The 14,206-nt window shown below is 24.4% G+C and overlaps 1 protein-coding gene across 1 annotated transcript; it reads left to right on the top strand.

Annotated features, from left to right (window-relative positions):
* The first annotated feature begins 5,226 nt into the window (after window positions 1-5,226).
* Window positions 5,227-13,829, top strand: LOC112593820 (fatty acyl-CoA reductase wat-like). The gene is made up of 11 exons (XM_025338390.1): window positions 5,227-5,487; window positions 7,170-7,260; window positions 7,341-7,589; window positions 7,686-7,831; window positions 7,936-8,045; window positions 9,577-9,769; window positions 10,482-10,608; window positions 10,710-10,834; window positions 12,596-12,850; window positions 12,943-13,060; window positions 13,196-13,829. The coding sequence occupies exons 1-10, from the start codon at window positions 5,372-5,374 to the stop codon at window positions 13,037-13,039; spliced, it is 1,509 nt and encodes a 502-aa protein (XP_025194175.1). The 5' UTR covers window positions 5,227-5,371; the 3' UTR covers window positions 13,040-13,060; window positions 13,196-13,829.
* The last annotated feature ends 377 nt before the right edge of the window (window positions 13,830-14,206 follow it).

The following is a 14,206-nucleotide window of genomic DNA, read 5'->3' as shown; positions in this document are numbered from 1 at the left end:
AATTAAAAAATATTTAAGTACTAAGTTCTGAATTTTTTTCTGCGATTTCTATGATTTTATTTCCGATTTTGTCTTCTTTGGTGATTGGTTTTTTGGTTATTTTCTTTAAATCTTCTTCCGTAATGACTTTTTATTTTATAACCAAATTAACATTTCTCAAATCAGACGATTATTTTCGTTATTCACAAGAAAATAATGATAATTCCCACATTCGTAGGTAAATAACGTTAATAATAACATTATAGTTATTGTATTCAATATTATATTATATAAGTACTTATTGAACATTTTTTAAAAGAAACCATTATAATATATTATGTTCTGTTGTTTTTATGCAATTTGTTAAATATTTAGTACGTATGAATATTGATACGCAGGTATTAGAATAATATAATATATAACCGGTGATTATTACATTTATATGCACATATATATTTTTTAAGAAAATGTATTACATCAATTGTATATATTTTTTATTGAATCCATAATAAACTAGTGTTATTGTAGTTTATCTATGTTATTTGTGATTATAATATGTGTTTCACTATTTTAGATTGCTAATTACATTTTTTTTTGTCTATTTTTTAACAATAGATAATAGTTATAATGTATTGTATAAATACTGAAGATATTTAAGTTATAAGAATTATATTAACTTTAGAAAGATAAAAACTTTAATGTAAAAAACAATATAGCTGTTATACTCACTACAAACGATAAGTGCATTTGATAGTTAAAAGCATATGAATAATTTATATTTTAATAAATTTTAAAAATATTTGGATATATATACGAAACCGTATCAGTTTCAGTGTCTTTAAATTAAAACTTAAGTACCTGCATTATGACTAGGTAAATCAGTGAAATTTATCTAATATGTATATTGTATGTATATGATATGTAGTATATTAGTACTTAAGAATGTATTTTAATTAAATTAAATACAACCGTGGAAGTGTATTATATGATATTGTGTTTTTGTTTTAAACTAAGCTTAATCATATAATAGGTACGTACATTACAAGTGGTTACTAGGTAGTGGGTAATAAAACAATAGTGCCGCGTTAATCTTTATCGATTCGTCCATATTTATTATGATTCATCAGTAAAAGTTTGATATTTATGTATCCATTTTTTTGATTTAAAGATTGTACCTACATACATTTAAAGTAAAATAAATATTTATATACCGAGTGATTCATTTAATGTAAGACGCTCGTTATTTCAAAAACTATTAACGTATTTGAAAATATTCTGTATATATAATAATTTTAAGTTATTAAAAACAAAATTGTTCTAAAAAAATTTATTTGTTATTTTTTTATCGTATCACAATTTAAAATCTTTCTTTCTAATTACAACTTGCTTATCGCAACATGAATTTTAATTCTTTATTCCAAAGTAGGCAAAGTAGAATATTTTTGGGAGTTCTTTGATTGTATAAAAATCGAATTTTAAACAAGTAGATTATAAATTATAAGTGTTTGAAGTTATTAAGATGAGTGAAGTGGAGTGGTACAACGTGTAGATCACATGATGGACAACTATACTGCATATTTATAAAGATATAACTAAATAATAAACTACTTGTTTAAATTTTGATTTATATAAATTAAAATATTCTGAATAATATTTTGCCATAGAACATGAAATTAAAAACGTATGTCATCATTAAAAAAAATGAATAACTTAAAAAAATATGTAAAAATATGTATATTTATAATAATAAAATTGTTAAAATTATTGTTATATAGTTTTTTTTTTAATAATTTAAAATAATAACAAAAAAAAATTTAATATTCTTTTCTGAAATAATGAGTATCTTACTAATTTTAAATAGATCATCTGATATACCTATATATTTTAATTTAGCATACCCAAATATTGTATAACAGTGGTTCTCAATCTTTTTAGGACCACGACCCAAATTTTCTTCCAAAAATCTATCGCAACTCCCTTAGTTTTACATTTACAGAATCAAAAAAGTAATTTCAAAAAACAAATTTTTTTATTACATATTTACTACTTTATAATAATAATAATTGTAATAATATACTTATAATAATAATATAATACTTAATTAATAATTAGGCGTATGTGATGAATGTGCTTGTTTTCTGCTATTGTTGATAACAGCACCAACATCGACGTCAATTTTAGATACTTTCAAACGCAAGGAGTGCGATAATTGGAGCTTGTTTCTGTGTTTATTTTTGATGCTCACCATTGCCGAAAATCCAATAATCTGTATAATTAAAAAAACTTCACGCGACCCCCCTCCCCCCCAAGGGGTCGTGACCCACAGTTTGAGAAACGCTGTTGTATAAAATAAATTTGTCCCTTAACCATCTCACTATCATAGATACTGCTCTATTATAAAATATTATTATTTTTTATTTAAGCTGTATTAATACTTGAGGAAAAATATTATCGAAAAACTACTTGTCACTGTTTCCTTATTAAACATTTTTTAGTATAATAAACTATAACACAATACAATAATAATATTATTATGACGAGATAGAGAGAGAAAAAGAGACAGACAGATAGAATTTTACATTGACCCAAATATGTTGAGCCTATGTATACTGACGCCTGAGGTATAGTCTGAGAAAAAGAATAAATCCCCTCTTCCAAAAAAAGAAAAAAAAAGAATTAGAAAATTTACTAAAACATAGTATAAATTAAAATTAAAAAAGTTTCCAAGGTTTGTTTATGTTTTTATAGTGTATATTTCAGTGTAGTCAATGAAAAAAAGACCTACTTTAAAAGTGTTGTATTAGGTACTTGGTACTTATTAAAATTACCTTAGTTTTTAAAAAACTTATCAATGTATTTATTATAAATTAATAATTATTTTCCTTTCTACGTCGAACACATATTGCTTAAAAAAAATATGTCTAGTATCTTTTTTTCGCTTATTATTAAAACAACAGGTAAAATGTGTTATAGTATAAATGATGAATTTTAATTATTTTAAGAAATTAGTACTCAATTAATAGCAATTTGTAAACATAACTTTTAAAATATTTAGAAAAGTAGATAGGTACATTCGATACTGTTTCTCATTTTACTTGGAATGGATATACCAACGATATTATGTATTTCAATTAGTTTTCTTGAATTCGGTTTCTCATTAATATTTGATATTGCTGTATTAGATGGGATGATGATCGTCACGCATTTTTTATTTTTTGCGTTATTTAGAAAGTATCGTGTTTATTTAATACTATAATGAAGGTATAATATTATTATATATTGAACCAAGAAATAATTATGCCTTGTATTCGTGTATTAGTTATATTTTTATCTATAACGGAAGGGAGTCGTCTAATATTTTATGTTAACATAGCCAAATTATTAAACGAAAGAGACCGATGAAATCTAAAATAGATTCTGTATATATTAAAGTGTATTTAATATTTAGATATAGTCATCAGTCATGATTTGTTTTGTTTTAATTGTTCTGTTGTATATTTAATACTTAAATGGAAGAGTACGATAATTAATTATGTGCATTAACAATTAACATCCACACATTTAGCTACCACGACTTATTCTTATAATGCGTGTAAATTTTTTTTAATCTCGCATATAAATTATTTTAGAATTTAAATTATAATGTATACATATATGTGTTTAATCTTTGTCAGTTTAATAGGTAATAGTATCTAGTACAATTTCTAAAATTATATGTGTATGTATAACATTACGACCGCTTTTTGTCAAAATACGATTATGTAGAAAAATTATCAGTTTTTTATTTATAATCATATTTGTATAGGTTCGAAGAATTGAGAAGATCGTGTGAACAAAATAATATCTCGCACTTTTAACATATGTCAGTATTATTTTAATCGTTTCACTCAAGTTGATTTATTACAATTTTAACGGTGAAAGAGTATTTTGGCAAATTATTTAGGTTATTTTTTTTGGTTTTTTAAACTGTAGATTAATTTTTTTTATTAGTACAAAAATAACAGTGACAATGTTTTAATAACATTAATACACATATATTATATTACTAATACTAATAATATATACTTTTGTATATTATAGCTGTATGGTGCATGTACGTATAGGTCGTATATGTACGGATAATTAGTTTTTTTGCGAAAAGACTAGGCTCTTTGCAATGGGGTAGCTTGTTTGCGAACTACTAATTATTTTTCCAAACAGCCTGCAGTTTTTCAGGTTCATTATATACAGACTAACAGCAGTTAGGCTTTTTAAGAACTACAATCATTTTATGGTAATAACCATTAGAATATTATATTGCTAGTTTTATTTTATATTACTAACCATATGTAACATGTAAACTGAACTATTATATTATTGTATTATAGGTACATTATTTTATTTTTATCTACAACTTTGCCAATATTATATTTTGAATATCTAATGGTCCATAATATACCTTTGGAATATTGACTAAAATATAACTGCCAACTTCAATTTTATTATAATTAATTTCTCATTTCTATTTCTGTATCATTTTTTTTGGAGTCAATATTCAAAAATTACCTGGACTATTGGACATTCAAAATATAATATGGGCAAAGTCGTAGATAAAAAGAAAATAATGTACCTTTAATACAATAATATACCTAATAGTTTAGTTTACACGTTACATATGGTTAGCAATATAAAATACAATAAATAAATGGTTATTACCATAAAATGATTGTAATTTTTAAAAGATCTAATTGCTGTTTATCAATAGTCTATACTCTGTATACAATGAGCCTGAAAAACAGTAGGTTATTTTGAAAAATAATAAGTAGTTCGCAAACGGGCTACCCATTGCAAAGACCCTAGTGTTTTCGCAAAAAATTAATTATCCATATAGCTTATGACATATATACAATTTTAATTCACTAGTATTGGGAGTTATGATATAAATTAAAACATAAACTCATGTGGAAATACATAAACATAGAGGATTTTTGTTAACACGGTGTTTATATATGTTTAAATAAATTAACTAGATTTAATTTGCATATTAAGTTATATGGACAACCTTTGTTGGTGTCATATTTAATTATGTGCTAATGTGTATTTCAAAAGTATATTATGATGTAGCAAACAACAGTTTTCGAGGTTAATGAGAAATATTGATATTAGTTTATTTATAAAACAGAATAAATCGTCATAATATATACACTATTAACGGTATTTATTCGTTTTACACGCAGCAATTACAGTTTCAATTTTTAATTGGCCGAACATTAGTTATCATTTATTCCGTAGTGTTGATCCATGCATTTTGTTTTTTTTTAAAACCTTGTTTAATTTAAGTTGGTGATAGTCTCTTCTGATTTTTACACAGTAAATTACGTTTATATTATTAATTTTCGAGAAAAAAAGAACAATGACAAGTGGCGACAAATCTATTAGTGAAATACAACAGTTTTTTAAAGGAACGAACGTTTTTATAACTGGTGCAACTGGATTCATAGGACATGTTTTAGTCGAAAAAATTCTTAGGTATCTACATGATATAAATTAATTTTTGTTCTGTAATATATATTTTAAAAACAAATGTAATTTATCCATATAGTCATTTATTTGTGATATGGAATCTGTGGATAACTTATGGATATAATAAAATATCGTAGTATGTATCATTAATAATTGTAATGTAATCATGTAATCATGTAGAATACGTCTAGAAAATTTTTTTCTGAAATTATATATATTTATGTTATTTAATAATTTTTTATAGTGACAATATATTATGAAGTTATAATGTCCGGAGACAGATTTACTTGTTGACAGTAAATGCCTATAATAATCGTGTCAACAAATAGTAGATACATTTATTCTTTGGTCCTATTAAGTATTTTAATGACAAAAATAAAAAAAGTATATGTTGTTAACTTTCTATAATTTAGATTTTTTTGTCTTTGTGGTTGTTTTTACTAAAAAAATCCCATTACTGTATTTTACATCATCCAAGCTTTTTACTTTACATGATATTTTGCTAAATGTGTCGTCACAAGAAAAATTTAGCGTCCATGACTGGTATAAAATTTTATCTACATTAATTCAATTCATCAGTTTGATTTATTATTATTTTTTAATAAAATTGTGTTTAATTATTGTATAGTTATAGAAATAACACAGTTTTAAATTCAAAATAGCCAAAATATAAATTTTCATTTTTGATTCACTAGAATAGGCATACTATATAGTATTATGTGCAATGTGCTTATATATAATGTATAGTGCTGTCATCTAACAAGGAAAAAGCATTGTTGAAATACAACAATAACAATGATAACAAAAATTACGGAAAATAATATTGATAGGAAATAATATGAAATAATTATTAATTTAATGTTTTTATTTATTTTAGTTCAATTCAGACAATTTGTTACTTGTAAGATTGGTAATCAAATAAAGAATCATACAACTCTTAAAGATATAATTGTATTCATTAAAACTCTTTTAGAGCTTGTACATTTTTTATTTGCTATATTTAGGGCCAAATGTAACTTCTAAAAGAATAACCTTTTACCTCAATCATCATTAAATGTAAACTCTTACACCAATAACCTTTTTATATTTTTACCTGAAAATTAAAGATATTGTCATCTCCTATATGGACATTTTTACCTAAAAAAAAATAGGGCAATATTATTTAAATTCACGATTTTGGAGTTGAAAATCTTAAAAAGTTAAAAATGATCATAACTTGAAAATAATAAGTACCTATATGAAATACAAACACTTGAATAGAGCGTGTTTATACGCTGTATGATGATTCTTGAAGGCTAAGTTATTTACATGTTATATACTATAATATTATGTGTTCTTATATAATTCTTCAATATATTTTTTCACACTATCATTCACAGGATTTGCTCGACGACCCTGTTCACTTCCTGTTGAGTGCTATTTTTGCATTAAATTGTGCAATCTTACAGAAGTACAAACGGTATTCTTTTTTATCATCTTTTATAGGAGTCAACACTATCTTTTATAAGAGTTAATACTTTAACTCTTATAACTAATATCTTTTGTAGGAGATTAAATTACATTTATAGGAGTTTACCATTCGTCATATTTAGGTACCAGTTAAAAATTGTCTGCCTTCTACAATACGAGTACTTTGTGTACGACGCCTATAGTTTCTTCGATTCTAAATCGTTTTATTATTATTTTAGAACATGTTTAGTAAACAAGGTGTACCTTCTAATCAGGTCGAAGAAAAACAAAGACCCACAGACTAGATTACGTGAAATGTTTAGCTCCACGGTGAGTTTCGTGTGCTTTAATAGTATACTCGAAACATGATGTTCGAAACTCATAAATCGTAAAATAATCGATATTTTCAGCTATTTATGCGATTGTGGGAAGAGCAACCAGACTTCATCGAAAAGGTATTGCTTATCACTGGCGATTGTGTGGAACCGAATCTAGGTTTATCGGCTGCTGACGAAGAATTCATGGTCGCCAACATGGATATTGTTATTCATTGTGCCGCCACTATTAATCTTAACGGTCCACTTAAGCACACGAGTTTCATCAATGTTAGGTCTACCAAAGATTTACTGTTGATCGCTCGGCGTATGCACAGACTTAAAGTAATTATGCCCATTTGGGATACTAAACGTTCAGGCAATTTTGTGTACACGTTGTTATACAATTAAGTATAGTACGATTATTTTCGATATTTATAGTCATTTGTGTATGTGTCCACTGCATTTTCGAACCCAAATCAACCGATTATTGAAGAGAAAATTTACAATTGTCACATACAAGGGGACGCTTTGATCAACATGGTCGAAAATATGTCGGATTCACTCATTAATTCGATAACGCCCGAGTAAGTCCCAACCAATTTTGCTTACTAACATCCAATGGTATGCCAAACACGATAATTTCATATATTTATAAATTGTTTATTAGATTTATATGTTATATTGTAAGATGTTTAGGGTCGTGGCCGGACACGTATACGTTATCGAAATGCGTTGCAGAAAATCTCGTTAAACAATATGGTCAAAATATGCCGATATGTATCACCAGACCGTGCATTGGTAATTATATTACAGTATTATTATAAACATACAAAAACAATATTACATAAATAATATTATGTCAAGTTAACCAGGCTCATATTTTTAACAAAAGCAGTTAAAATTGGCCAATAATACAGATTAATAATTACTATTATAGATTAAATTAATTTTTAAGTTTTTAATAGGTCAAATTATTATAGTTCATTATTGATTGTAAGGAATTGAAATATTATTACACATATTATAGCATAATATTATATGACACTATTATATTTGTATAGGTTTTTGCATCTCATCTGAAATTAATAACGTTTAATATTAAAAGGTTGTTAAAGTGTTGTAAAAATTACACAATTTTAAAACCTCATAAAAGTAAAATTATTTTAAAATAAGCGCAAAAATAATTGGTTAGGCCCATGTTTGTACTCAGTGGTTCAGTACCTCAAGTTAGTTGTATGTGGACACGTAGTGTTCATTGAACTATGTTAATAATAAAACAATAAACTATAGTTATATTACTAATAATTAGCTATACGAGCGGGTGCTCAATGATTAGTACTTCTTACCGTTTTTGAAATAACATGCCTATGGAGTTGGTTTATAGTTTATAAATTTCTAACTTTTATACCTACTTAAAGGAATTTAATTATTGAGTATGGAAGAATACATTTAATTTGATAAATAAATATTGTTATGGACAATTAAAATTAAAAATTAATATTAAAATGTTATATAGGAAAACTGAATTTGTAGAAATTTTATACTAGATTATTTAGAAATTAGAAGTTAGATATATATTTGGTAAAGTTTACATGATAGATTTGTATTATAGGTGTAGGTATCCGACTATAATAGTAAATTATTAATTCTCCAACTAATGCGATAATATATATAAAAAAAATTTAATTCATATCAATATTTACCCAGAATATATTATAATATACAAAAATTATTATATGAGGATGAGCATGTCTGATGAATTAATCTGTGATTTTGTTTACTGGATAATGTGAAATTATTAGATATATTTAATAGGTAGAACATATTAAGTGTACGTTACTCCAGTAAAGATTGTAGATAGAACGATTAATTATTTGTTAATAATGCATTTTGAATACAACAAATTTTTTCTTACCCTTGACTACTTAAGCTCTAATACGTAGTATTAATATCACAGTAGGTATATAGTATAACAATAAAATTATATTATTATAAGTTTATTTCTGATAGTTGATTGCAAATTATCTAGTTATAGCTCTTATGTTGCAGTTGGGTAGTGCAAAGTGTTCAAAATATTATTATTTGAAAATTAGAAAATATCACGAATTTAAAAAATAAATAGATGATATGAATGGTAAAAACTAAAAATTCATAAAATGTTAATGAAAATTTCGATTTCACTTAACTTCGGGTTATATTATTGTTAAAATTGTTCATAATGAGCCCAATCGTATAAATCAATATTTTTAAATATAAAAATATTTTGAAAATATTTAATTAATTGGTATACATATATCGTCTAATTATGTTCTGATTTTGTTTTTAACAGTGTTGTTTACAGACAAAGAACCGATAAGTGGATGGGCAAATACAATGAAAAGTGTAACTGGGCTGTCTATAGGTTTGGGATTAGGAGCTATACACTTGTTGGCAGCGGATCCAAAAGTTAAAGCAGTATTGATGCCAGCTGATTACGTAGCGAATATGATTATTACTGCAGCTCATCATGCGTCTAAGACACGGTAAAATCGATAAACAGAAACTATGGTATTTTAATGTATAATTTTTTTTTTTTTTTTTAATCGAAGATTTTTATTTTTAATTTAAAAATATATAATAGGTACAGGAAAAAAGTCTTCACGAATCACAATATTTTTATGTAATAATATAATTATTTTAAGATTTTATCAACTACTTAATAACATTTGTCATTTTTAACCCTGTTACATGAACTATTTTTGTGATAGGAAAATATATTGAAATAATAAAACTACATTTTTCATACATTTTTAAACGAAATTCTTAACGAATAATTAATCAATTTTTATTTACATTTTAAAATATAAATAATAAATAAAAAAAGTTATTATTTAACTCAAATAAGAGGTATCAAATACTATAATTGATATACAAATTTTTTTTTGCTTAAATATTACTTACTTTTTAATTTTATGAATAGGTTTCTAAGATCTCTTCTTTGTATTAAGTTTTTCAAAACTTAGAAATTCCTATTTATTTATTTTTAATGAATCGCAACATAAAAAAAACTATTCACATTTTTTAATTTTTTGATGGTCTCAATATGTATACCTACTTAGACTAGATTATTAGCCTACTTTAATTTAAAATGGGCCTAAATGTATTATTTGGCCAATAAAATAATGTTATATTTAATTATTTATCAATATCATATTTAATACTAAAATTTAATTATTTGTGTTTATATTTTATCAGTTCAAAATCTATAATTCCAGTATTCAATCACGTTTCAAATAATATGGCACCACCATTAACATATGGCTTATGTACAAAGTATCTTTTAGATAATTTGTTTGAATATAAATTATTCTCGGAAAAAGAGGTAAATATTTTAATAGATAATGCAATTGAAGAATAATTCAATTCAAAAATATTAAAGTATTATTGTAAATAGTAATAATTTAATTCGTTTTTATGATACAGTTATGGAAACCAAATGTGATTTTAACAAAATCAAAAGTATTATTTACTATACTTTTTTTTATATACCATTATTTACCAGCCTTTATCATCGATTGTTGTCTTTGGATTGCGGGGAAAAAAATGAGGTAAATAGTAAATTTTTATTCAGGACAAATAAAATGTATTAAAATTTGAAAATGATAAATATCTAGTATATTATACTTGAAATTTCATGTACAAGAATGAAATTATCTATATACGTTTCGACGTGGTAATTTGTTCTAAAATATTCTAGGTAAATATTATTTTTTTATCATCCTATAGATATGATGTATCTATTTGATTTCTTGATCATTAGTATTTTTACAATTTTTTTTAAGTTTTTGGGTAAAAGGGTGAATCTTCATTATGGCTATACCCTGTCATATTAAAACTCAATAACGTGTTTGATAAAGCTGTAAATATTTCACAGTTCTTCTTGTGTAGTGGTGTAGTCTCCAATAAGAAATAATAAATATAATTTTGAATTTTTTCCTTAAAATCATATACGATTCGTCATTTTCTCTTATAAACCTGTGTTTTGAAAAATTTGATAAATGTATATTTCATTACTTTGTTGAAAAATACTGAATCAAAGAAATGGTTTTTTGGATCTCTGTTTTATACAATACAATTCCAAAAATGTCCATTTCCTTTTCATTTGTATCAATAAGTATGTTGCAATATATCTCGGCTCAATGCATCGTGGACGGCTGCAGTTTTACTCATAAACCATCGTGTGTCTATGTTAATATGTATTACTTCATGATTTGTGAATCGTTATTTCACACGCCTCAATAAGTAAAAATTATGTACGTTTGCATGTGGTTATTTTATTTACATAAATTACTTACTTACTTACTTACTTATTAATTAAGTCTCATATGCTTACTATAATACAGAATCTATTATAGATATTATTTTGTTTGTTAGACGAAAAATTGATCATGAAAAATATATTGTGTACTCGTAGCAAAAACATATCTATGTAAAAATTATATAGTCTGAGGTTACACGACTATGCTTGTCAATTTTTTTCCTTTCACCCTAAGTGAAATATTACGATTTAATAATTACTAATCCAACAGTACAATGGTTTTGTTGATATTGAGTTGAGGAGGAACCATCCTGTTACAATCACAACATCTCTATTGTCCATGATACTACGACGGTCGACGAGAACACATAGAAATAAGGATTGAAATAATTAACAATAATAAAAATGAAATATAATTTAAATGAGTGGCCTTTTTGTAGCACATTACTTGTATACACATATGTTAAAGAACCATGAGATCTACTTTAAAATAAATAATCAAAGATTTAAAGCTCTCCTATTTTATTGTAGTATAATGATAGGTAATTATTAGTAATGAGCATTGATTTAATTTCAAATTTCGATATTGTTCAACATTTATTAATATCGTATCGCGCTATCGAAATCCCTTTTTTGTTTTCACTTAACCAAATTCACATAATTACATCACACTAAGAAATTTAATTCATTTACTTTATTAATGCTAATAATGCTATATTTTAATATCTAAATATTATTGGTACACCAACATCATGCATATTTGTATTACAATACAATTTAATTTATTACAGCTTAGATACCTTAGAACCTGCAAATAAAATGAGATTCTTGAAAAATCATATACATAATCATAAAAAATTTTCGATATCGATATCGTACCTATCACTAGTAATTATAGTTTACATATTATTATAATAACTAATTAATATTTTGAACAAGGAAAAGCTTTTAACCATCTATAATTCATTTGAGTTTATATTTTTGAAATAAAGTTAATACTTTATGCGTTTGACCTGTAATAAAACATAATATACATTTATTTTTTTAATAGAGCAATAAAAATATACAAAAAAGTTGAAGTAATGATGAATGAAATGAGATATTTTGGTACTGTTGATTTTAAATTTGATGACAGCCATTTTAAAGCTCTCATATCATCACAAAGTGATAAAGACAAACAATTATTTTACTTGGATATGACAAATATGAATTGGAATAGATATTTCTTAAGCTCAATTTACGGAATCAAAAAATATATCTTGAAAGATTCTGAAGATCTAACAATCGGCCAAAAGCGACATAAAAAGTAATATTTAATACGTAATTAGTATACATAATTTAGTAAAATAAACGTGTATTATAATTTATTTAATTTATTATTTTATGTTTGTTTTGCAGAGTTATGATGGCTTATTATATGTTATCTACAATTATTTACGGTTGTCTTTTATATCTACTTTATTTATTATTTAAAATGGTATTTCTTGTAAATTAATATGATTCTAAAACATTATAGGTAAATATTACACATTTAGTATTAGATTTATATAAAATAAATTTATAAAAAGTACTTATAATCTAATATATAATCTATAAATAAATAATTTATATTTGTTTTACTATTTCACATAAATGATATATTATTTTATAGTTTGTACTCGTAAGTGGCATGGCACCTGTAGCTATTGGAGAAGTTTTTCTTCAAGTGGACTGTATGACAATAAAATATTGACGGCAATCAAATGACTAATGATATATTTATTTATTTATTTTATTAACGTTATATTTGTTGTACAGTGCACACGTTACAATATGATTATGATTTTATAAGTCATTCTATATCTTTGTATAATTTTGTATCAATGATAATTTTCTCAATGATTATCGCATTTTCTCTAAGAAAATACAAAATAACTCTCAATTAGTTTATAATATTTGTTTCTAAATTTATCTATTTATAATTTAATAACTTATATTCTTTATTTGTCTATTTATTTTCCTGCCCTTCTAATATCTAGAGACATTCAAAGTATTATTCGAATGTTCTCCTTTAAATATTGTAATACGATGGAAAAGTAAATCGGTAAAAATGGAAATGTATGATTTTTTGAGGAAAAAATAAATCTACCAATTCATGATTTCGAGAAACAGGAAAATGTACTTATACTTTTGATGGAAACAAGTAATTCCTTTTTTTTTATTCATTATTATTCTACCTTTTGTAAATATTGGTTTATATTCTATATGTATATCTTTAATTGTACCAATAATCAGTCATTTTTTCTTAAAAGTAGCTTTATACACGTATAATTGTTAATTTCGAAGAAAAATATATTTGTTTTGAGATATTGAATAATGAATTTTGTATCTATCTAACCATTTAATATGAAACTCGAGATAGTTATTTAATATTCTTCTATTAGTTATAATTAAATACAATATTAATTTTAGTTTTTACCTAATATTATAATGGTATTCATTATACATGTCGTAAAATTTAAAACAGGTTTTGTACCTATAATTTTTTCATAAAGAATTGAGTAATTTCCTTTTTACGAATTTATACAAGAATTATAATAGTTCTATTTATCAACTAATTAGCAGTAAAATATTTTTGGCACAAATTATTGGATACTTTCCATCAGTTGAGTATTTAAAATTT

Source organism: Melanaphis sacchari, unplaced genomic scaffold, assembly GCF_002803265.2.
Source record: "Melanaphis sacchari strain LSU unplaced genomic scaffold, SCAv2.0 Contig20_pilon_pilon, whole genome shotgun sequence".
NCBI lineage: Eukaryota > Metazoa > Arthropoda > Insecta > Hemiptera > Aphididae > Melanaphis > Melanaphis sacchari.
Note: the sequence above shows the minus strand (reverse complement) of the source record. Positions and strands in the feature narration are given on the sequence as shown.